Raw genomic sequence first — 24,857 nt, forward strand, 5'->3', positions numbered from 1 at the left:
TTCATGAAAGCATTAGTGTCATTTTATTTCAGTCATTTTCAATGATACCAATGATAAGAATAGGCTCTTTTTTCCCTGTGACGTGTACAATAATGCATCAACATATCATAGAGCTTAACAGCTGTACATTCGTGACCACAACTCACAACAACCACCCCTGGAAATCGGAGTGTTCATTAATCAAGCTTGTGACTTGCAGTGTCCGTGTAAACAAATGTGATTTCAATGCTAATACAATTCATGAGCTCCCTTTCACACACATTCGCGCCGACCGTTGCTTTTCCGTTTTTCTGACTTTGCTCACTTCGCCGCAGCCTCCCCATCTTTAAAACTCTGCGGGCATCTCCAGCAAACAGCTGCACATGATAACTAATATGTCATTTACTGAGGCTGCTTGCTGAGAGATGCAGAGAACCGAAAGAAGGGGGAAGTGCGGCGGTGTGGGGGCGGTGGAGAAAGCCCGATTGAAGATCTTAATGTTGCGTTTTAGCAACAATTTAAAGATGTTTTCACTTAGAGGCCTGTTGCTCAAAATGTCTCAGGGACGTTTTCCAAGTGGAGATTGCCTTTAAGTCTGATTTAAGATCAGCACGCATCCCTCCTCAAAGCCTAACTGCTAAAGCGGCTGGCTTGTCTTTCTAATTTATCTACCAGGTTTTTTTCTGCAGGGTGGCTGCTGCTAATCTGGTCGTAGGGCATTCTGTGACTCACCAGATGTTAGCGGCCAATCGAGTTTCCACACACACACACACGCACGCACACACACATACATATATCAAAGATTTTAACACTTCTGTTGTCGAGTGAGACGAAGCAAAAAAACAAAACAAAAAAACACAAATACATTCATGTGAACTGATTCTTGAGTGTTGTCATTCATTTTAAGGTGAAGTGGAAAGACTTCTGGAAGGAAAGGGGGGAAAACAGACTAAAAACTGTGCTGATAATTTTTCACAAGGCTGTCTAAACATGGTTCAACACAGACGAGGATGAAGTTTCAAGTAGGAGAGAAAGTCATCAGTTTTTCCTGTCTGGATAAAAACCGCCGTCCGCGCTCTCTCTGGCGTCACACCCATTCGACACCTCGAGCAGAAAATACATTTCATTTGCTTTTTTATGCTAATGTGAAAACGGGAAGGGAAGAAAAATAAATATCCTATTACTCAACAGGTAACATGACAGCCTGACTTTCTCAGAAGGAAGAATGTTGTTGTTTTTCTCCGGCTCCTCAGGAGAAACTACGAGAAGGTTCTTTCCCATCATCTGATGAGGAAATACAAGAAAGCCCTCAGGATGTGTTTGTCCTGTAAACACATTCTTACCTCTGTGTTTTCTAAAAACAATTACTGTACGCTGTGCCCTCTATATGTAAAGAACTGCTCATGCAAGGATATAATATTGCTAAATATTTGTAACTGTTGATATAAACGCAAAACATTCACTTTGTTTAAAAATCAAACAAAACTTAAACAGACCGCTAATCCATTCAAATTCATCATATGTAGGTTAACGCCTCTCTGTTAACACCAAAGGATCAGGTTTCACGTTAAAAATGTCCTGCTCAGACTTGAGATATGCATGTATAAACTTGATACTCAGACAAATATTCCACTGTCAGGACATGGGAACAGTGTTCAAAATGTAAAGTTCAAGTTATTGTGAATGAATCTCCAGTTTGTTTTGACCCTGGGTCAGCATCCGCAAGAATTCAGCCCAGTTGCCTCGGACCCTGATGTGACCCCCTACCCACGAAGCCCCTGGAAGAAAGCCAAGCCAGCGGCAGACTAGAACCTGAAAGTAACTCCAGCCAACATAGAGGCTGGTGATTGTCCATTTTGCTCCTGGAGGAAAGTAGCTTCTTGACCTCTGATCTATCCAACAGCGAATCCTCATCACGGAGTCTTGTGAAATGAATGTTAATAACAACATTCTGGTAAGGCAGTGTTCTACATTGCTCCATGTGTGGCAAAATATCCTTTTTAAGAGTGTAAAACTAGAAGCATGGACGATGGAGAGACACAGAGAAAGAGAGAGATGGGGAGGGGACAGGTGCTGCACGGTGACAAGCAAAAGCACCTCATAACCTCCACCTCAGGTCTGTTTCCGAAAGGTGAAAATGTCTCGAGTTTTAGAGCCTCTCTTGCCCTCCGGTGGAGGTGTCGGGGTGAGGTTCGGTGAGGGTGTGGATGACGGGGAGGGTGAGGAGGGCTGGGGGGTGGAGGTGCCTCCATAGGGGCAGCTCTGCGAGTCTGGATGTTCACCCGAACACTCCACGGCGGGGATGTAGCGGCTGTCCCACATCCCCGGGCCGCACAGTTTACAGAGGTCGTGAAGGCTGCACGGGATCCTGGGAAGCAGGCGGAACTGGTAGAGTAGACTGCGGGCCTGGAAAGCAGGACGAGAGGAAAGGAGTTCTAGTTTGCCACGATGCGGAGCCAATAAATGCAACACAGATCGATGCTGATATCAAACAGCGCATTAAAACACCAAAATAAATCAATGGGCTCGACTCCAGGCTAAAAGATAACAAAAGACTCTCAAGGTCAGAAAGCGTGATGTTGCCTAAAGCTACAAAGTCCGCATCGCATGCAGCAAAGCTGTGGAGTTACACCACCTGCATGCTAACATGAACTCGCTGCCTGTGGTTGCAGTAGTAACACACAGTATCCATAAACATGAGGAAGCAGGCATGGACACAATAGCCGGGATGGAGATCATAAATCCTCCACTTTGGCATGGCAGCCTCCCATTTAGTACCTCAAGGCCTCTGTGGGCAACTTAATGTGCATCAGTTGCTTTGCTGCAGCATTGGGGCAGGGCTGCCTTAATGCAAGCAGCACTGGATTTGGTTTAAATGTGTAGCAATGCAGCAGTCTGTCGAAGAATTCTTATGATGATCGTAAACAACCGATTATTCTCATATTTGGAGATTGCTGCGTGATAACCTTTATTTTTGGTATGAAGGAAGCGGAGTAGTGAGATGAAATGGTAACATAAAGGCATGAAAACCAAAAAAAAAGGTTTTACTGTGATACCTTGCGCAGAACCAGCTCTCCGTTCATGTGCATGGAGAGATTGCTGAAGTGCAGCAACATCTGGTCAGTAGCGAGCTGCTGCTCTGTCACATCCTCCCCGTAGAGAACAATGATGGCCACACACAGGAACAGGTGGAAGTAGTCCGTCTAAAGAGGAGGAGATCAGCAAAGAAGTGAAAGGTAGAAGGAAAATATGCATATTATCAGCTTCTGTGGTGTACAGTCAGTTATGTTACTAATGCAAATTTAAATTTCAGTAAGTGCTTTGCATTTATTCATGCCTTTGTTATAAGGAACAACGTTAAGGACACGCCTAGGATAAGGATACATCTACGCTCACTAATATTTGCTCAAATGTCCGTTAACAAGTTGCAACTCTATCAGATGCTTTTGGTAGCCATCAACAAGTTTCTGGCATAATTTTCTGGCATGATTATGGCTGGATATTTGACCCCCTTCCCGGCAGAATTGGCAGAGTTCGTTTAAATTGTTTGGTTTACTGGCATAGACCAGAGTTTTAAGTATAGTAAATAGATTTTTAATAGCGTTGAGGTCGAGGCTTTGTGAAAGCCATTTCAGAAGCTTAATGTTAGCCTGGTTTATCCATTTAAAAACCAGTTTTCTTGTGTGTTTGGGATAATTATCCTGTTGAAACACCCAGTTGTATCCAAGTTACAACCATCTAGCTGCTGATTTGAGTGGTTAATTCCAGCAACTTTGTGGAATATATGCCACCAGAGTGGTGTAAGATCAGAATAACTTGTCCTTACGTATAACTGTCTGTAACTTGTGTAAATCTAGATGATCACTGAGTTCCTCAAACCTTCTCATTGTTCTGAGCGTTGGTTAATCCAATGGGAGGTGTCTACCAGAAACTACCAGCTGTAGCCAATCATGATCACTAATGAAAAGTTGATATGATTTGGCAAGTTCAAAGACACTGTAGAACCTTCAGGACCATTTATTAAAAGATTTAAGTGAGTGTATATTTACGTTTGACCCTGTGTGGATGCAGGTTCAAATAAATCATTAAAAGCCCAAAAATTACCATGATTTTCAATACGAAATTAAATAAGGCCTTTATTAAATCTACTGTACACAATGAGCTATTGATGTGCAATAGTATTTGTTCAGTTGTCCATAACACTTTAAAATATCTTCCCCCATGCCTTTATTATAGGTCTGTTTTCACCTCCTGGTGGAATAGCCAGACTTTTACATTTTACCTGTCCTTTTATCATTAAGAAAGCAATAAATTCTTTAAGAAAAGCAAAACATTTTTCATGAAAAATCTATTTTTGGACTAACCCCAAACATTTCGTTTAGCAAGAACTGTCGAGATAAATATTGTGTGACCCAATATTACACGATTCTTCCCTTTCACAGAAAAATCAGATATCAATCAGAAATTCTTGCTTTTAGCCCATCTGGTATGTGACACTCAACTGTCTAAACCAAGGTTTCACTCTCATATCTCTTCTATCACCACCTGTAGCTTCAGATCAGAACATCTAGAAGAGAGTTTGAGCAGATGGCACGAAGCAGTGAGGCTGATATTTGAGGAGAGGTGTTAACCTCTTTCTCACTACGCACTACACAGGCATGACTAACTCTGATAAAATACAGAAAGGGTGGGAAAATATGCACTGGGTAGATCGATTCAAGATAAGCCAAATGACTTTTTTTTTTTTTTTTTAAACACAGTATTTTTACTTTTTACAATTTGTTTTTTAAGCTAATATGCTATTAGGGGTCACTGTAAGCTCTGGGAATCAAAACCCAAAAATAAACAAAACCATTAAACCCCTTGAAGAGCAATTACAGGTTTTAAAGGCAGGATTACAGAAGCCTGCAGTGGGAAGCATTAAAGGAGTAACATGCAGCGTAGTATATGCAAAGTTTTTCTTTCAAACTTGTGTATGCAAAGGAGCCGTTCGGACTTTGACCTGACCTGGTAGTGTGCCCAGCACGCCTCCCACATGCGCAGGGCCTCGGTGTCGGGGAACTCTCTCTTAAAGCAGAGCAGGATCCAGCGATGGCAGAAGAGGAGTTGGAGGCCGTCCTCCCCGAGCCTGGTCAGGTGCTGGTGAAAACGTGGCAGCATGAGGCGCAGCAGCTCCCGCAGGTACATCTGGAAGCAGGATCATAGAGCTGTTTAAGCTTATTTCTCCTTCTATTTAAGCCAACTTTATGATTGGCTGCCCTTCATAAACTCAAAGTTTGAACAGCAGGCTGTGGAGCTGTGTGGCTGGGATGACCATATTAGGGATATCTACCCTCACTGACATCACAGAGTCAGAGTTTTATACTGCATAGTGGCTCTATAGCGTAATGATTTATACAGTCACCTAACAAGCAAAAAGATCCCAGGAGGAGAGACAAATCCCTTGAGGATTGCATCAGGAAGGGCATTCGGCATCAAATATGCAGCACCAACAACTGTGGTGATGACTTATGAATAAGGGAGTAGATCAAAGTAGCTTTGTACAATGTGATTCATCAGAAAACTGAAAGAGTTGTTTAAAGAATGAACAAAGAAAGCTTAATCTAGCCACTTGCATCTGGTCAAGAAAATAGATATAAATGTCTAAGTTACAGAAATTGTTAGAGACAACTTGAAGCTGAAGTGTCAGAAAGCTGTGGTGTAAAGCGTCTCTGCAGAATCAATTCAGACATTCGTACAACTCACAAAAGACGCACAGAGAAACTGCCTACCAGCTGCCTCTCCATGTCTTCGTCCCGCGGGGAGCTGATGAAGATGGTGTTCTCCATGAGGCCGACAAAGCACCAGAAGGTGTCGCTTTCATCCTGGATCTCAGTGAGCAGCGGGGCCACCAGGTCAGACATGCCCTGGCAGTAGCCCATGTCAGGATTAAACACTGCATAGTTGAGCAGAATCCGCCTGAGGCGACAACAACCACGAACATCTTAGTGGTGTCATAACATCTCAGCATCTCAAAAAAAGCGCTGTAAGTGGCCACAGTAGAACCATAAACATAAACCCCTTTCACAGTCTCCAATACAGCCTCTACACAGTCCTGCCAAACCAAATGTATAGTCCCACCCAAACACTCTCAGGTTTTTTTTTCCCTTTTTCTTGCATGGTTACCAATTTTGAGAAAACTTCCTTTGCTGTTTTCAGACCTTAGTAAGTACTGCATAAACAAAGGAAACAGGCTAAAGATAGTTTCTGTTGTTTGAGCACTAAATTAAAAACAAAGACTGAATTTGTGGAGACGGAGACTGCAATATGAGGATGCCGGTCTCTCTGCTTAGACTAAATGATCCAGACAAATGTCTATTTGACATATCAGTAATAGCTGTGAGCTAACTTATGAGATGAGTGCTCTCTATCTGGACATGTGCAGTGCTGGTATCACCCCAGCTCACATACAATATGAGACATAATGCCAGGACAAATACCAGGAGCCTTGATGAGAGTCACTAAACTAATATGCTATTTAAATCCTCTTGCTCCTCGTTTGGAAAGCTATTAGCTCTGAGTATGCATCAAAAGTGCTCAGACGGCTTAGTCAGAGTCAATAAAGCATGAAACTCATTTTCCGTTCCCTCAGGGTTCAGAATATGAAATGAATAGGTACGCCTGTGCGTTGGGCTGAGGAACGATAAGGCTGGACTGGGAGAAGGTGACAGATAGAAATTTAAAGTGGATGGGAAAAATGAGAAAAAGATGGTGGTCTGACCTCATGATCTCCACATTCGGGTTGTTCTCGCCTCTAAAAAAGTGGTTGCTGCGGTCCGTTCTCACCACGTCTTTATCCACCGTGAACTGGACCTTTCTCCAGAACTCACTGTGCTCCTCCGGGCTCATGGACAACCTGAGAAAAATTCATATAAACACCAGAAAGCAACAGAAATATTAAGCGAAAGAAAAGGCAAACTTAAAGTTGCAGCAGTTAATAAAGCTGTTAAAGCGGTGGCGTTAAAAAAAAAAGTTTTTCACTGCACAGTCTCTTAGGAAATGCTTGGTAATTAGAATCACAAAATGAAGGGTTATCAAGTGATCGTTGATGCAAATGTGACTCAGGTGTAACACTAACACTTAGCTAGAAATGAACAAAAAATCCAGGGGTGTGTAAACAGTGGGCCTGGCAGGGTATTTTACAATCAAGTGTTCCACTGAGAATAATACCACAACCATAAAACTCCCCCTATCCTTCCCTGTAGATGTTAGCAACTATATTAGCAATGTACTCTGAGTGTGGCACTAATGTACTCAAGTCCTAACAAGGAGAGGGGATTTAATTAACACTGTTTGTTTTCCATGAAGCCCCACCAGGAATAATGAGCGCACACCTGATGCAATGCCACGCAACTGTTTAGTTTTTGTTGTGTTCGTGTCCTTGGACCCTTCTACTTCTCTTTGACTTGAAATTTGAATTGTTTTCATCACTTTGTAGTTCATAAGCCTAGACAATAAGAACATAGATAGTTATAATTGAATGAGGCAAAAATCTGTATTTTTATGTGACTTTTCTGAGGTGAGACTTTTTTTGAGGGAAAAAAAGTCTTAATCTATCCCTCGTTTCTATATACTTTGCAAAGATGGGACATAGGTGCAGCAATTTATTGAAAAATGTGCAAACATACATGGAAATACAGGATATAAGGCAAAAACAATTCTGGTTTGCATGAGTCTAACAACCTTGAAAGTCAGTATTTGGTGTGACCACCTTTATTGAGCACAGCCTGAACTCTCTTAGGCACGTTTTTGTGTATTGTGTTTAAGTAGTCTTCAGGAACACTTCTCCAGGTTTCTTGAAGGACAGTCAAAGCTCTTCTTTGGATGTTCGTTGCCTTTTGTTCTGTTCTCTGTTAAGATAATCCCACACTGCTTCAATAATGTTGACCTCCAGGCTCTGGGGAGGCCAATCCATGACCAACTCCATCGCACTGTGTGTGGGATGCAGTCGTGGAGACTTTGAGACTCTTTCCACGTGGCAATTCATGGTGGATCAAACGCTCTCTTCAGATTTTTCAAATTTTTACTAAAGAAATAAATTGTGTGTTTTTTGTGGCAGGCTGCAAGTAACAAAGTGCCTAAAGATACAATTTAAACTACAAGAAAACCTGGCTCTTAACAACTTTCTTAAACCAATAATGAACTATTTTTAATTTTAATCTTGATGGCATTGATATATTTTTTTAAACGTTCTTCAAGCAGGAACTGAAAACAATGAAACCTTTATCTGCTTTAAAAAGAAACCTAATCGGATGATATCATCTGCCGGACATTATTCAGGTTAGACCAGAAATGCGATTGACATGATTCCTGTCATGCCACAAGTGAGAAGCAGCAAGTTAAATTTGACATATGTATGGTAAGTATAAAAGCTCAGAAGCCTTATCAACTGGATTATTTGGTATCCAATAACTAGACTGTGATTAAAGGCCAAAGGCTTCTCATTGTAGCAGTATAGGTAAGATCTTTTAAATGTGTTTTTATTGTTTTGTTTTGTTATTTGTAATTTGAGGACAGATCTGCTCCATTTTCTTTTAAAAGTTGAGCAGTCTTAATTTAAAAATAGCTAACCTACAGATACAATTTAAAATTGGTTCTTTGCCAAGTTGTCTGTGTGTATAGACCCTAAACTGGTTCATCCCTTGAGTTAGTCACCCGTTTTTAATCCTTGAATGGTTCAGAAGTCAGAGTTCAGTGGCTTAACAAAAAATCTCCTACAAAAATCATCAGGTAGAAGGACTAGAGTGAAAATGACTGAAAAAGCAGCCAAAAAGTCCAAAAAATGTCCAAAGAAAACCTCTGAAAAGTCTTCAGAAAAGCCTGGAGAGCTATTGCTCAAGACCACTTTAAAAAATTAAAATAACTTTTATTTATAGTATAGTATACTTATACTTATAAGCTCTAAAAAAAATGAAATAAAACAATTTATCTTCAAGTTAGCCAGAGGACATTTTCTTATTCAATATATATCATGTAATAAAAGCTGCAAACAAAAAAAATTATGACAACAGCTTGAAATGTTTTTTAAATGATAGGGATAAGAAAAAGGACAACTACTGGTATGCTTAATGTATGTTCACATTCCTCTGTTAGTTTCGCATATTTTCTTGTTGTGCGCTCACATTTCAAATTCAAATTCTTTTTGTCACGTACACAGTCATACACAGTAATCACAATAATCTAGTGTCAGTCTGGTTAGTTTTGCTTTACTTGTTATTGCTGCCCCATTTCCATTGACGGCCAGGTAGTTATCACATCTGACGGTGACACAGAATGAAAAGACATGTCTCTTTGCTCCTAATGATCAACTAGTGGCCCCGGAGGCTGGCTCTACTCAAAGGCTCTTTACAGGAATCCACATCACAGTCAGAACAAGGACTCTAATTACCTGACTTCAATAAGACCTTCTCAAGCACTCAAAATGTTAATAGGCCATACACATGAAACCTGTCCAATTATCATATTCATTACAGACAGAGGGGCACAATGTGTGAAAATATGTGTACACTTAACCTTTTTGATGGCAGGCTGGAGGCAAATGAAGACTGGGGAACGTGCTCATGTGTGTGTGACGTGTGCGTGTGGTTGGCCGTGCATACCGAAGCTGTGTTCTGTTTTTTTGTTTTTGTTTTATTTTTTCCATCCGACAAGACAGTATGATCTGATAAGCGCTGACATGTTTTTTTCTCAAGAGACCTTTTATTTCACACCCAGCACCTCCCCTTAACACTTTCCTGATTGCGCCTATTGATTGCTGAGCGCCTGCGATGAAAAGCCACAATAGGCTCACATATGGTTTAATGTTTGACTGACTGAGCATTTGGCAGCAGACACTGCAGCCACATGATAGTTTATCTGTGTTTCAGAGAGTGAAGCATACAGATGTCTCTCAATACAAGCTTTTTCTTTTTTTTTAATACTTTTAAAAAGACTTCATGATGTTAACACTGTACTTCCACAAACATACCTCCTCTGCTGGATGTCATGGTACTGGCTACGCTTTTGCAGTCTCCAATCTTCCCTTTCTTGGGAAGAGGAGTCATAGCTGTAGTAGTGCAGCAGGAAGGGCCACACCTCACCACGAATGGATGGGTCGATACCACCGAAAAAGATGGCCTGGTAAAAAGAGTGTAGAGGTGAGCACAGAGGGAGTGTGTTCTCTGCATTCAAAGGGCAAGCAGGGGCCAAAACTGATAACTATGAGAGCAAACCATACTTTATGCAAACAAGGCATGCAGACAGTGCGGCACAGCCTGCAATGCAACTATCACCTCACTAGGCTTGTTTATCAAGTGCTGCAAAGTGTTGCAAAACTGAAACTTCTGTAATGTTAACGGGGGGGGGGGGGGGGAACAAAAAAACAAACACTGCTTTGTCAGCAGGTCCAGCAAGAACAGTCCTCTTTTGCAATTCCTGCACTTGTGCATTTACTGAGGAAATGTTTTGGTCTGAGTCTAACGGCCTCTGAGTCATTTTCAACAATATGGTAAAGTTTAAACTGAGTCAATCAAAGAAGACTGAAATGAGTCACAGGGGGACAGTGGCCAAGACCAATCCTCTCATCATTTACAACCTGGGAGTGCTGATTCAAACTGAAACTTCAGTGTAGGGCTGAGTTTCAAAATGACTTTCCGAAGCATGTGCTACCAGAAAATGTGATGCTTACAGTATGGATAGGTATGACTGAGCTTAACATATTAGCTGATTGATTACGTTCTGACTGATTCCTCAGAATTATAATAGCCTGCTTGTGTTCACACCTGCATACATACCTTGCGCAGCTTATACTCCTCCTCCACCTGTCCGTTCTGGTTGAGGTGACGTAGCCAAGTGGTGACATCCAGCCTTCGATAAAGCCTCTCTTCTGGGTGAGTCTCGGCCGATGGCAGGGTGGGCCTCTGGATGGAAAACTGCATGCAAGACTTCTCATCTGACACCTGATGTTAAATGAGACCAAAGGGGAGAAACACATTGGCGAGGACACTACAACTGAATAAAAACTGTTAAAAAAAATGCTTCCTTTTCCAATAAAACTAGAAGCCAAACTGGGAATTTGGGCTGTAACCCGACCTGGTCTTTGAGCTGAGTTTCTCTGCAGCACTTCCACTGCTGGAACACCTCAGCCAGCTTGTCCAGGCCAGCATGATGAAAGTGGAGGATCTTATATTGGCTTTCTCTGCTAGCTATCACCAGCTGGCCACTAGTGCAGGCCTCGTCACTGCAACAACACAATGGTGAATGATAAAGTCAATAACTACTGTAGTAATAAAGAACCTCACGCAGCGAACAAAGAGCCTGTGAGAGAGAGTGAAACATTACGCAGTAGCGCAGCAAAGTGACCCCTCGCGACCTTTCTCCGACCTTTTGCACTCTCCGACTGACCTGAAGAAGAGTCTCAACGACCTCATGTGACCCAGGTCGACCCTGAAAACTCCACACAATTGCTCCAGAGCTAGGAGCTTCTGCTGCTCCTCCCACCGCATGCCCTGCGACTGGCTGCTGCTCTCAGAGGGGGCATGGCTGTCCAAACTTGAAGCAGAGCTGACCGAGTGGTTCATGGATTCCTCGCACAGCTCCCTGGAAAACAAATAAATTTAAAAAAAAAAAAAAAGAAAAAAGATTTTGGAATCAGAATTTGGGGGTTTGTTTAATTCAAGTATTTTCCCCTTTACATCACAATAGGGAGTCTTTAAATGTAGTTTCTCTCTCTTTGCTTCTTTAACCTCACATTCAGATAGAAAGTTGTGTTTTTCAACGTGAAGCATTGACAGTGAATATCACAAAGTCAGAGGCCGCTGGTGGAGACACTCCTCGGCTCAGCTCTCCCCTGTTGTTTTATGTCTCAATATGTTTTTCACCAAGAGGCTGAGAATAGGAGGAATGCATGGAGGCGTCAGAGGACAGAAACACACACATGCACAAACACACAAGGAAATCTGTACACACACAAATCACACACACACACAAATCACACTGTCCGCTGTCCAATTTCCCCTGTCATTCCCTCATGGCAAGCATGTTGTTCCCGGCACTGAAACCTGAGCTGAAGGCTCCTCTGCTGCACGAGGAGACACACAAGAACACACACATTATAATCACACGTGTGTGCAGAGAAACATGCATGCGACAATGCCAAAATATGTACGTGGCCAACACAAACACGCACTGCGCACCGCAGCAAACCACACGCCAGCCAAACTGCTCGCTGGCTGGCGTGTTCTCTCTAACGTACACACATGTAGACACACACACACAGACGCTCAAGAATGGACCATAGCTAATGACCAAAATGCACTCGCAAACACGTCTCCAGACCTGCTAACGCTGAGAAACAGAAATGCATTAAACCCGGCGACATTTGAGAAGCACACGTGTAAATTAAGTTGCCTGATTATGACTTGCTATAAATCCTACACACACACACACACATATATATATGCATCAGAAATATATTTTTTTAACAATACAGCCAAGAAGAGGTCATTCACGATCAAAATTTAGTAAGAGAAGAATATCAATTTGTAAAAATGTATATATTTTTTCCCACTCTGCTCGCATCAGCTGACACGTTGGCTTCTTTGATCACGAGGGAGGCCGGCTGAGCCTTTTACGCCCCGAATCAATCATGTCTTGCTAATAATTTGCCTGTTAGCAGATGGGAAAATAACAAGGCTGATCAATCCAAGCTGCACTGTTTCCTTATGCTATCTGGTGATTTACTGCTCTCTGTCTCATGTATCATGCCACAAACCAGACTGTGGAAGACTACGAGACGGGGAGAGAGGCGCAGAGAGTTCTGGTAAGAGAGTTAGGCAATGTGAACTATGAAGGAGATCTTTTAACGGACAACTGTGTTTCCCCTTTTTTTTTGTTAAGTGACTGTGAAGGCCCATAAGCCCATTTACAGCTGACATTTCCTTCTCTCTTTCCTGCATGCTTAAGACTCATACATTAAAATCTTTTTGTATATTTCGCCACACAGACAAAAAAAAAAAGTAACAAAGGTCAGAGTGAAAAAGCACTTGATTTCTGAAATCTGAGCATGGGTCATTCACTGTGCTGCGTTCAAGCGTAAACTCAAGAAGTGATTAACAACATCTGTCAGTGTTTAGAGCTCGATTCTATTCATTTATATTAGGGAGCAAAAGTAGGCAGCAGTCACGCCATAAATTCTGCACAGTGTACATTATATAAACAAGCTGTTTTGCTTGAGTGAGACTGCTGTAACCATCATGTCCCACCAGGCCAGGGTGAGATCAAACTGCCCTGAGGCCCTGTGTAATGCTTCCCTCCACACACATAAGGCTTTACTCCGGGGGAAAGTGCTGCCAGGTCACCCTGAGAACCACCACGCAGTGAACAGGCCTACAGAGACTCCCAGGTCCTCTAGCTAATCCCTGGAGAGAACAGGGAGTTTAAGGGAGGGCTCAGATGAAGGGGGCGGTGTGGGCGCACACTGAAAAGTGGTCAGTACAATTAGAAGTTTTAGAAAAGGAGAAAAAACATCCAGCATCATCTTATCCTTTTCGGAAATAATCCCTCAAAGGCACTTTCTGCACTCTGGACACTCTTTTGTCCATATTAAATGTACTTTAATTTGATTATAAACCAACAGATAAAGAAGAAAGAAATATTTCTGCTGAAAAAAAAAATCCTGTTTACCGATTTTTTCCCCCTTACATAACAATTAGGTAGTTGAAAAAATATTTAAACATGGAAAACTGGAAAAACAAGGAAAAACTAAGATCGCAACTGCCAGACCAAATATACGTAACAAATGGTTGCAAACGTTTTCAGGCGTCACAGTAAAAAACCACTGTTCTTAGACATAATCATATACTAAACGTTCCACAAAGTGCAGCCCCAAGAAGGCAGTACGCATTGACAGCATCATAAACTAATGTTAAACTTTAAAGAAACTTGTTAAGAAGCTCGACAGAGATTGCTGCAGATTTCTCTCTCTCCCTCTTTTTTGCCCTCTCCCACCGCTCTCCTCTTTCTGCCCCCCCTTTTCATCCGCTCTCACTCTCATTCGCAGAGCTTTCTCTTTGAATGATTCCAAGTGACATGTTTCCAGTTCCTGGCCCCTTAACAGTGTCAATTAAAGCAAGAGAGAGAGAAAGAGAGATTGAGTGGGTTCCAGGGTTTTGGCTGCTGCTCTGCTCTCTTCAGTCCTCTAATCCAGAGAGCTGACATTCAGCCCAGCACAACAACCCTGGGAGCACTGAGAATCAAAGGGCTTCACACAGACTTTAGGAAGGGGAAGGGGAAAGGGGGGGGTGGTGGTGGGCCGAAGTATTTGAGAGGTGGACAACACCAAACGATACAACAACTCGAGAATATGCAAAAGGAAGAGATGTGAAATAATAATAATGAGAAAAGTGGGAGGAGTTGACAGATATGGAGAACAGAGGAGAATCCAAAAGAAGAAGAAAAAGAAGGAGGGGGGAAAAAAATAACAGGCAGAGGAAAAGATGGATACAGTGCCAGAGAGCTGTGAAGAGACACCAACAGCAAGTGAGGCAGAGAGTTTTGGATGAAGAGAGGGACGGAGTAAAGGTTAGAAGCTGTGAAGCAAAGAGCAATGCCAAGTCACACACTGACTGCACTTACAGCGAATGTGAAAAAGTGGCTAAAAACACTTAAAGTCACACTGTCTCACTCTTTTTTTTCTTTTTTGGTGGGGGTGGGGCGGTGGGGGGGGGGGGGGGGGGGGGACACTGACACAGGCTTACACATTTCTGGGCAACATATCAGGCCACATAGCTGCGTGAGGAAACATCCGCGAAGGGAATCATAAAATCACACGACCGCGAGGTCTGAACAGCAACGCAATTACTGTACAGATGGCTCCCCTGACTACAGAACAGTGTGTGGAGGGATTGTGGTTTGGCTTGCTTTATTTTTGTTTGTTTTTTAAGGATTTGGAGACTTATTTAAAGACCTCTGTGACATTACACAGCATTTAGATCGAAGGCCAATTTAAATAAAAATTGAAATTGTGAAGCCTGATAACATTTCATGGTTCCTGCTGAAGTCATCTACCTGCTTTCAGGTCGCTCGGGACATTTAGCTGTAGTGCAGTGAGCCACCTTGTGGCTTCAAACTGTAAACCAGCTCACATGCAATCAATTCTTTTCTTTTTGGCTCCACCTTCTGGTAGCTTAGGGCAACTAAAAAAAACAATTTGTGAATAAAAATAACAAAAAAAATTACAGTAAGGGAAAATTTAACATTATGTTATTCGAAGCCACAACAAGAAAGGGAAAGAAATCAATAATTTTGACTTTATGGAGCAACTTAGCTGATATTAAATAGAATGAAATATTTACTATAAATTTACTTTGGAGTACCACTGAATACCTCGAGGAATGTAGGAACAGCCCACTAATATAGCCTCATTCGCTTTTAAAAGAAACACACACAATCTCATAATATTTATAACACAATCTACTCACACAACACTTCCATGATCTTTAAATGTATGCAAAAATAACCCAAAATAACCCTTCCCATAAGTTAGTTCCTAAACACGTGGCAGGCTCAGTCTGAAAAAAGCTGTCCAAAGTTTTTGATTATATTTTCTTAAAACTGCGCATAACAGGCTTTGAATATATATATATATATATATATATATATATATATATATATATATATATATATATATATATATATATCTATCTATCTATCTATCTATATATATATATATATATATATCTATATATCTATATATATATCTATATATATATATATATATATATATATATATATATATATATATTAGGGGTGCAACGATACACAAAATTCACGGTTCGGGTCGGTTCGATACTTTGGTGTCACGGTTCGATATTTTTTCGATACAAAAAAAATGTTCATGCCTTTTTAATTTGTCATTTATTAAAATTATAAATATATATTTTAACTCAAAAGTACAGTTTTTAAATTTAACCCTAACCCTTGTGCGTGTTTTTTATTTTGACAGCGAATGCGCACCTGCGGACCACTTATGTGCAGCCCTGGTTATTTAGCTCTCATATTGCAGCCACAGAAATTCTTTTGTCCATGAAACCATAAAGCTGCACTTTCTTTTTGCCTTATAGTCTGATTTGTCATAACTTCTCCGTTTTGTGGTAAGCTTTTCTTTGGCTGTCACTTCTTCACCCTGACCTGTCTTATTTGGCTCAGCAGAACTAAAATATATATCTGTCTGTGAAGGTTCTCAGTCATCCAGGTCATTGTAGTCAAATATATATCCTGCTGCTTTTACACACGCACTGACCTGTCTTATTTGGCTCAGCAGAACTGAAATGCTTTTACACACGGACTCACATAAGCTCAGCGATTCTCTGCGCGATCAACCTCTCATATGTTTAAGCTTGCTGCGGGAGATTTCACTTGTCATGTTTGCATAGTAAGCTAACGATTAATAAGACGATGTCAGAGGAATTGGTGCACAAATTATCATCACTCACAGATCAGTGCTGTCGCTCTCTATACACAGTTTGCGCGATTGCAAAGTGAAAGCAAAAAAACAAGCGCAAATTCAAACGCGATTTCAATATGTCACATATTGACAGTGGCTCATCGATGCCAATGACATAATTACCCAGCTACATTTCTGAAAGAATGCAAAAGCATTGACATATATTTTTCCTTCCTACAATAGCCCGACGGGCAGGGAAGAGATAGATTTTGGTAGCCCGACTGAAAAAAATCGCTAGCTCCAGGACATCGGGCTAGCGATATTGCAAGCCCTGTATCTGATTGAGGAATCACTCATCTTTGGAAAAGAGAGTTTATTACAGAGAAATGTCTCTTTCCAAAATAAAAGCTATACTATCCGCTTCTTCTGGGTTATATTCTCAGCAGCATAAGGAGAATCATGTGCTAACAGCTGTCTAAATGACTCGGCTAAAGTTAGTAGCATGCTTGTTGTTTTGGTCTTTGCACTAGGATGATGTCTGCGTAAATGTGCAGTCATATTCGTCGTGTTCCCACTAGTGCTTTCAGGTTAATCTCGTTGAAATGACCTTAACACCACAACACGGCAAATCTCCGTTAACGAGCTACCGCCGATCGCCCCGTGTTTGGGGCTAGACAGCAAACACGTTAACGAGCTAACTGCGCTAACACACTAGTTCACACCCATGTAATTGAGCATTGCATGGCACATCCAACATACTGTTTTACTTTAGTCCATGACTCGCTTACCTTCAGGGTCATACGTCACATGAAAACCAAAATAATTCCAAACGCCAGATCTGAATGAGGGTGGGGGAGGTCCATGTGTCTTGCTAGCTTGCCCTGCGCTCTTCCTTCTGACTATGCTGTCTGTGTTGAGTGCTCAGTGATCTGCGCTTGACAGTGCAGCCTAGTCGAACGCAGATTCACTGAGCGCTCAACACAGACAGCATCGTCGGAAGGAAAGTTGATAAAATAAATTACAAATGTTGTATTGTTCATACATATGCGTACCGAACCGAAAGCACTGTATCAAACGGTTCAATATCGATACGAATATCGTTGCACCCCTAATATATATATATATATATATATATATATATATATATATATATATATATATATATATATATATATATATATATATATATATGAGAAGGAAAAAAGTGACCTGACCAATTAGTGTGTTTTCGTAATAATAATAATAATAATAATAATAATAATAATATTTTTTAATAATTATTATTTTTACTCAACCTTGAAGGGAAAAAAAAACATACAAAATTAAACAGTTTAAACTCTCCTATGTATAACTAATAATAAAGATTATTGTCTTTATTCAGGACAAGGTTATAAGTTGCCTCTAGCTACTAAAAAGCTGTATAAAAGATAATTTGTGCCAAATGCAACATTTGCTCATAATTGTCAGTCTTTTTATTATTAATTGATTTGTGACTTGGTGAGCCAAATTTTCCACTAATGTGGGCAATAAATTTATTCTATTCTATTATTAATAAGGCGACTTTCAATCCTCTCACTGACCTGCTCTCGTTGTCCAGGAAAACGGAGCCACTGCTTTCACAGAGGGCCTCACTAACGGGGGACAAGCAGAAGGGAGAGGAGAAGGTGTCCGAGTCCGAACCCATAGTGCTGTCCCGGCTCACTTCATCAGACAGCTCACAGGAGCCCTCGTCGCCTTCCTCCCCACCTGAGGGGAGCTGCTGCTGGTGTGAGGACGGATCGGCTCCAGCCTCGACCACCAGGCTGTGGCTCTCTGTGGAGGTGCTGCTCGTAATGTTCCTCTCCTCATCCTCGTCTTCCTCCTGGGCTGCTGGGGGACGGGAGTGAGGTCTGGAAAGGATGTTTATAAATTGAGTTCCTTGAGAGTATTTCAGTTCATGCTTTACTGAAAACTGCTTCCCACTACTGTGTGGTGCTGATCGAGATATCAGCACCGCATAAACAACCCAGAGACACATTTTAAGTAACACGTTCTTGTACCGTCTGCCTCTGCGGCGGGCGTTCCTGCGTACAGGCGAGCTCTCCGGAGTGATGTATCGCAGCGCCTCTTCATCCTGCCTCTGGATGCGGGAGTTGGGGACCCAGGTCAGGATAAGAGTGGTGCCCAGGCTCTCATCCTTCTCCACATGGACACAGAGGTAGCCTGCAGAGGGCAACAAAACCTTGATCGTGTTATGACTAATTATGGTGGAGGTAATTTGGGAATGTAAGAAGAGCTTGTGAAGCATTTTATATATAGCAGTCAATTTAAAACAAACACGTAACTCGAGAACAGGGAGATGATGATGACAGAGGAAGTGTTGCTCATATATGCCAGGAAAAAAGACAACACGTATTCAAAACCACTCCACTAGCCGTGTACGGTCTTTACATGTATGAATAAGGCAAGTAGACAAAGGTAAAGCAATTCAACTAACGACCAAAGGCTTCATAAAACAGAGGAACAGCTCTTGTTTGAATTTATGAGGCAGTACAATAAAAACCTGAATGAAGTTTACAGCAGCTTATCGGACACAGCTATAAATGTCACATGGTTTAGAGCCCCTTTAATCTTACCTTTTAGATAGAGGTTAGAAGTATAACTCTAGCTATTTTAACCTTGATTTCAAAGCAAAAGTGTGCTCTTTTGGATTAGCAGCAGTATCAGTGAGGTTTATATAGGTTTATATTAAATCAAGTGCCTTTTTACTCAATTAAATTTACTGCTCTTTTTATATTTTTAAAACGTCGTCTCACATTTTCTTCTTCATTTATCGTTTTATGGTTTTCATGTTTGTCTTTTTATATTCCCTTGTGTTTCTTCTATATCTAAATGCATGATAGCTAAAAGAGTGTGACATCGCTTGCTTCACAGTTGAACACTTTCCCCAAACAGGCAAATTTATATTCCATCTATTCAAATCCAAAGGTTATCACTAGATCATTTCTACATATTTGACACTGGTGTGAAATTCTATCATCGCTGGCATGTGGATTGTTGAGTTGTGGTCACAAACACGTTTTATTAGGTCAAAGTGACCTTGACCTTTGACTGTTGAGTTCATACTTCAATCCAATTTGTGCTTTTTGCATTCACATACAGTGCTTTGCACCCCTCATTTCTTTACATTTTGCTTCTAAGGAGCCAGACTTTTTTTTTTTTTTTACATGGTCTTGAGCAGTAGCTTTTCAGGCTTTCTGAATATATTTTCAATTATACCAGGGGAACACTTTTGTTGGTTAAGCCACTTAACACTGACCTGGGAGTTACTCAAACATACAAAACGGCACCTAACCAAAGGTAGCCAAAGATAAGACAGTTGGACGAGTGTGAAATGTTTGCACCAACAAAGTGATTTCTACAGAGCCATGAGGTGAAAACATTTGAGGAAGAGACAAGAGAAGAAGTGTCAGGCGTTAACAAAAAAATAATAATTATAATAATTCAGCAAAAGGACATCTAGTCCTTTTAGTGAATTATTATAATTTTTATTAATTAGTATAATTCCAGCTATAATTTATAGCTGGAGAGTGTCTGAAAGTCACATCCTATTCAGCTGATCAATGAACTGTTCACAGAAGCTTTGTCAGGGTGGCTGTTAAGAAGAAAAAGAAGGCTGAGAACTTGTCAATATCTAAGGAGGAGGTCGGGAGAGAGGGATAACAGTGTCTAGACCCATCTGTAAAATATGATGGAGACTGTCATGGTTTGGTGCTGCATTTCAGCCCGTGTTGGGGATTTTGTCAAAACTGAGGTACAGAAAAATACCTTCAGATTTTCATCCACCATAAGTATCTGAAAGATGTCTGACGTGGCACCTGCTTTATTTTTCAGTATGACAGCGTTCCCAAAATACACGGCCAATACGTTAAAAGCTTACAGGGATAGAAAAAACACAGAGTGGAACATTAGCCACGGACTGGCCAACCCAGACCCCAGACCTCAGTGTGGGATCATCTTGACAGATAGAGGAACAAAAGGCATCCAACATTCAGAGAAGAGCTTTGAATATCCTTCAAGAAGCCTGGAGAGCTATTCCTGAAGACTGCTTAAAGAAATTACAAGAGAGATTGCTAAGAGTTCACGCTGTGCCGTGACACTAAATATTGACTTTTAACTGCTGTGTTTGCCTTATATATACTGTAAATTGCTGCACCCATTTCCCATTTTTTAGCAAAATAAAAAGAAATGAAGGGTAAATCAAGACTTTTGCACAGTAGTGGAATCTCCTGGAGTTTCTCAAATAACATGTTCTGAAGAACGAGGCATGTCACATTGACCGTCTTTGCACTTTGACCAGTTGTGCCAAACCGCCAAAGAGATATCACATTCACAAGTTGGAATGAACACACATCCCCCAAAGTATAACACCTCCGGTTGTGGCGGCTGCCAGCGCCGAGGTGTAAAAAGCACTTCCATGCCAGCTACAGATAGATAAAACACAATGTAATGTAATGCATGCGCTGCAAATACAACACAATCAAACAGACAAATGCACTGCAAAGTCAGTAATACCCTGCAAAAAAGTCTAAGTAACAGCTGGGGACAAATAGCTGACTTGAGCAAATTAAAAGGGTACAAAACACTTAACAAGTGTCTCAGCCATTTTCACTTTTTCATCATGACCTCTATAAACAACTGTATTACTGTCTTGGCTACTTGCAGCACATTTATGTATTTTCTTCTGTTGTATTTGTCAAGTTGAAAAGTTTAGAAGAAGAAACACTTGGTTCAGTCTAACCTGGGTGGTGCTCAGCCAGGCCAGGCAGGGGCTCCGCGGGGTGCACGCAAACATTATTTTTGGAGAAGATAATCTCGCCATCCAGTCCCGAGCGTAACGATGAGCCCCCCGCCCCAGGGTTAAAGGTCAGGAGGTCGGAGGCCTTGGAGGAGGCACGCCGTAGGAGCCGACCCAAAGACATCTCCTCAGGCACCAGGACACTGCGCCCATCCTCTGAATATGAGAGATTAGGGAGTAGAAAAAGTCATCAGGTGAAGGGGAGGATATAAAGGAAAAATTAAAAGTATAATTTCAGTAAGGTAAATATTTGACAGAAGGTGCAGCACAAATTGGTTTAAGAGCTGCACTGATCCTCTGTCACACGTGTGCTAGTATTTACTGCAGTGTCCTTACTGCAACGCCCAGCCCTACAAGGATCCCCTCTCCCCGCCGTACTTGTTCAGCACTTCCCCATCCCACATTTTCTCTGCCATGCACCTGCGCTCCCAAACACATTACCACCTTCTGCATACTGTACTACTGTGTAGCCGAGGGTGTCCCACCTTTTGCAAACAGCACACACATATGCCGTTGTGTGTACACACACGGAGAGAAAGACGTGCGCAAACACACTTTACTCCATCTGTGTGAAATTCAGGGCAGTTATCAGTAGCCAGCAGATGACATCAATGCCAGCAATGAATTGGGATCAGCTTGTCACACCAGCAGTGTTTAACTTGTCTGCTTTAGAAAGAAAGCTTTGTGCGATGTCAAGTTAGATGTAACAGGGCTCTTTTGAAGCTTCTGCTTCGGCGTGTTGTTGAAGGCTTTCGTCAATGATAAGGTTTAAAGGGGATCTTAGTTTGCAGACTCAAAGAAAACTAATTAAAGCCTTACTTTTGCATTTAACTTCTCTTCATTGACATCAAAGAACTGCAGAATGCAATGATAACTTTTATTTATCTTAGCTGTGCCTGTATCTTTGAATCCAATGCAAGTGTGTAACCTTGTTCTCTTGCAGGCTGAACACCCCGGCATGTACTCCTCACTATCTGAGGAATGTTCCCTGCTTTTTCCTCAGAGGGCATGTTTACCTCTGCTTGATTAAGAAGCCACCCCACTTCCTGATGCCAGGCCCCAGACAGGAAAGCTACTGGCACGAAATCCGGTGCAGGACCACTTTTTTGGGGGGTGGGGGTTAGAAAGTGTCTGTGGTTTCTTGCAGATGTCAGTAATCTTAGGCTTAGTCCCATTTTACTAGTTTTGCTCATCACTGTTTTTAATTTAGTAGATTAATTAGTAGATTAACACATTAACATTTTGTTGAATTTGGCACAAGATTAGTCTGCTACTGAACCCGTCATAAGACAATCTATTGTGCACTCACCTGCCATTTCATTAAGTACAACGGTTCAGCTGCTTAATACAAATGTCTGATCAGCCAATCACATGACAGCATTCAGGCACAAAGACATGGTCAAGATAGCCTGCTGAAGTTCAAACTTGGGCTGGGCCATATTATACCCTTCACGGTAATACCGGTATAATGTTAGGCAACGATAAGAAAATAAAATATCGCGATAGAATATGGGTAAAACGCGCATGCGCAGTGCCTTTGTTCCAAAAAGCATGGCGGCAACGGAGAATGAGAAGGGGGGAAGCGGATCGTTGAGTGCAATGGATGAACCAGAATTGGTTTGTAAAAATGGTGCAACTTCAGTGATGTTGAACTGGTTTGGTGTTTGTCTGTCAGATACCCACCAAAGGACATTTTTTTGTAGAACATGCAAGCGGCCGGGTCCCAAAGTCAAACGAACAACTGTGGCATATTGAGAGTTAAAAACTGTCTAAATGATTTCACCTTTAATAAAATGATCAGCACTGCTGCTTTACCAGGTGTAACAATTAAGTTTAACATCCAAGCATCCATGAAAACAGAATTTATTACATTTAACGGAGTTAGAAGTTAGCAGGAAGTTAGCTCGCTAGTTTCACTAGCTACCTAAGCATGATATAGCATGTTCTGACTGAGAGATTTCTGAAAAAATTAAAACGTACAGCTCTGCTATCACTTCCAACATAAATGAAGACAGGAAACTAAACAGCAGTGACGTTTGTAGGGTTACTGAAGTTGGGCTAGCTGGTATATAATGATGTGCTACGTGATCGCTAGCGACACAGCTATGTTAGCATAGTAAAAACAGTGAAGATGCAGGATGAATGCTAACACTTTTCCACTCGATAAACGTGAGGGTTCCTGATGGTTAGAGACAAATGCAATCGCATGGCAGCATGCTATAAACGGACCAAACTTCAGTCTGAGATAATCCAGCCACAATACAAGGTTAGTCATTAATATACTGCAACAACATGGGAATAGAGCAGCTGTGATAGAATACAGCATTAAGGAATCAATGGTACAGAAGTGGAGGAAGCAAGAAGTATGAGTTGAATAAAGTTTGATTTATCTGACTGCTTTGTTTCGCTTAATGTGCCTTATAATCCCATGCACCTTATGGTCCGAAAAATACGTATTTGACTTTTTTATTTGGCACAATGCAGTTTAATGTTGCAAAGCACCTCTTTTTAACTTCAGTGGATATTATACATGGTTATGCTCAGGATACATCTGCCCATTTCTACTGGAAATGCCCTTGGATTAAACTTTCAGCAAGAAATTTGCATTTGCACTGTTAAATTTTTATATAGCTTTAATGCACATAAAAAACAGCTGCTTTTTTTGCGCTAGTAAAGTTGTGGAGTTGTATTTTGTCTCCCATCAATTATATTGTCAGTTATATCGTTATCGCAAATTTTCAAATATATATCGTGATAAATATTTTTGGCCATATCGCCCTGCTCTAGTTCAAACTGAGCATCAGAATAGAGACAAATGCTCATTGCATGGTTGTTGGTGCCAGACGGCCGTTCTGAGCATTTTAGAAACTGCTGATCTCCTGGGATTTTCCCACACAACCATCTCTAGTGTTTACAGAGAAGGGTTGAGGAAAAAAATAACCAGTGAGCGGCATTTGTCTGCGTAAAAATGTCTCTTTGATGAAACAAAGGTTTGCAGAACAGCATCAATGAATCCACAACACCTCAAACACTGAAACAGATGGGCTGCAGAAGTCGACACCACCTATCAGCTAATAACAGGAAACTGAGGCTACAGTCCACACAGGATCACCAACAGTGGACAACAGAATATTGGAAAACATTGCCTGGTCTGATGAGTCTCAATTTCTGCTGCCACATTTGAAGGGTAAACAACATAAAAATCATGGATCCATTCGCAGGTCACGTGATGGTGGTGTTGTGGTGTAGGGGATATTTTCTTGGCAATCCTCCACAGTCACCAGATTCAATCCAACAGAGCACCTTTGGGATGTGGTGGAACAGGAGATTTACATCATGGATGTGAGCCAAAAAAGATTTGTGTGATGCTGTCATGTCAATATAGACCAAAATCTATGAGGAATGTTTCCAGCACCCTTTTTGAATCTGTGCCACAAAGAATGAAGGCAATTCTTAAGGGGGAAGGGGGTTCTAACCACTACTCGGAAAGTACAGCTAATACAGTAGCCTATGAGTGAATATACATAAATACTTCAGACTAGCAGTAAATGAAGAAAAAGAATAGTTGTATTTCTGCAT

General features: G+C 41.3%; 1 protein-coding gene across 2 annotated transcripts in view; it reads right to left on the reverse strand.

Annotated features, from left to right (window-relative positions):
- tbc1d16 (TBC1 domain family, member 16) overlaps positions 1–24,857 on the reverse strand; it is a 26,455-nt gene continuing 1,598 nt past the window's right edge. Inside the window, exons 2-13 of one of the 2 annotated variants that reach the window (XM_004558334.4) lie at positions 21,222–21,434; positions 18,481–18,643; positions 18,022–18,330; positions 11,401–11,595; positions 11,089–11,236; positions 10,791–10,955; positions 9,986–10,134; positions 6,740–6,874; positions 5,751–5,937; positions 4,987–5,166; positions 3,036–3,182; positions 1–2,385 (exon numbers count right to left, since the gene is read on the reverse strand). In XM_004558334.4, coding sequence (XP_004558391.2) covers positions 2,092–2,385; positions 3,036–3,182; positions 4,987–5,166; positions 5,751–5,937; positions 6,740–6,874; positions 9,986–10,134; positions 10,791–10,955; positions 11,089–11,236; positions 11,401–11,595; positions 18,022–18,330; positions 18,481–18,643; positions 21,222–21,402 — 2,253 coding nt within the window. In that variant the 5' untranslated portion in view covers positions 21,403–21,434 and the 3' untranslated portion in view covers positions 1–2,091. Of the gene's footprint in view, positions 2,386–3,035; positions 3,183–4,986; positions 5,167–5,750; positions 5,938–6,739; positions 6,875–9,985; positions 10,135–10,790; positions 10,956–11,088; positions 11,237–11,400; positions 11,596–17,229; positions 17,349–18,021; positions 18,331–18,480; positions 18,644–21,221; positions 21,435–24,857 lie in introns of those variants that run through there. The other variant, XM_076883140.1, reaches the window with a different exon arrangement.

The sequence above is a fragment of the Maylandia zebra genome, linkage group LG4 (genome assembly GCF_041146795.1).
Source record: "Maylandia zebra isolate NMK-2024a linkage group LG4, Mzebra_GT3a, whole genome shotgun sequence".
Lineage (NCBI taxonomy): Eukaryota > Metazoa > Chordata > Actinopteri > Cichliformes > Cichlidae > Maylandia > Maylandia zebra.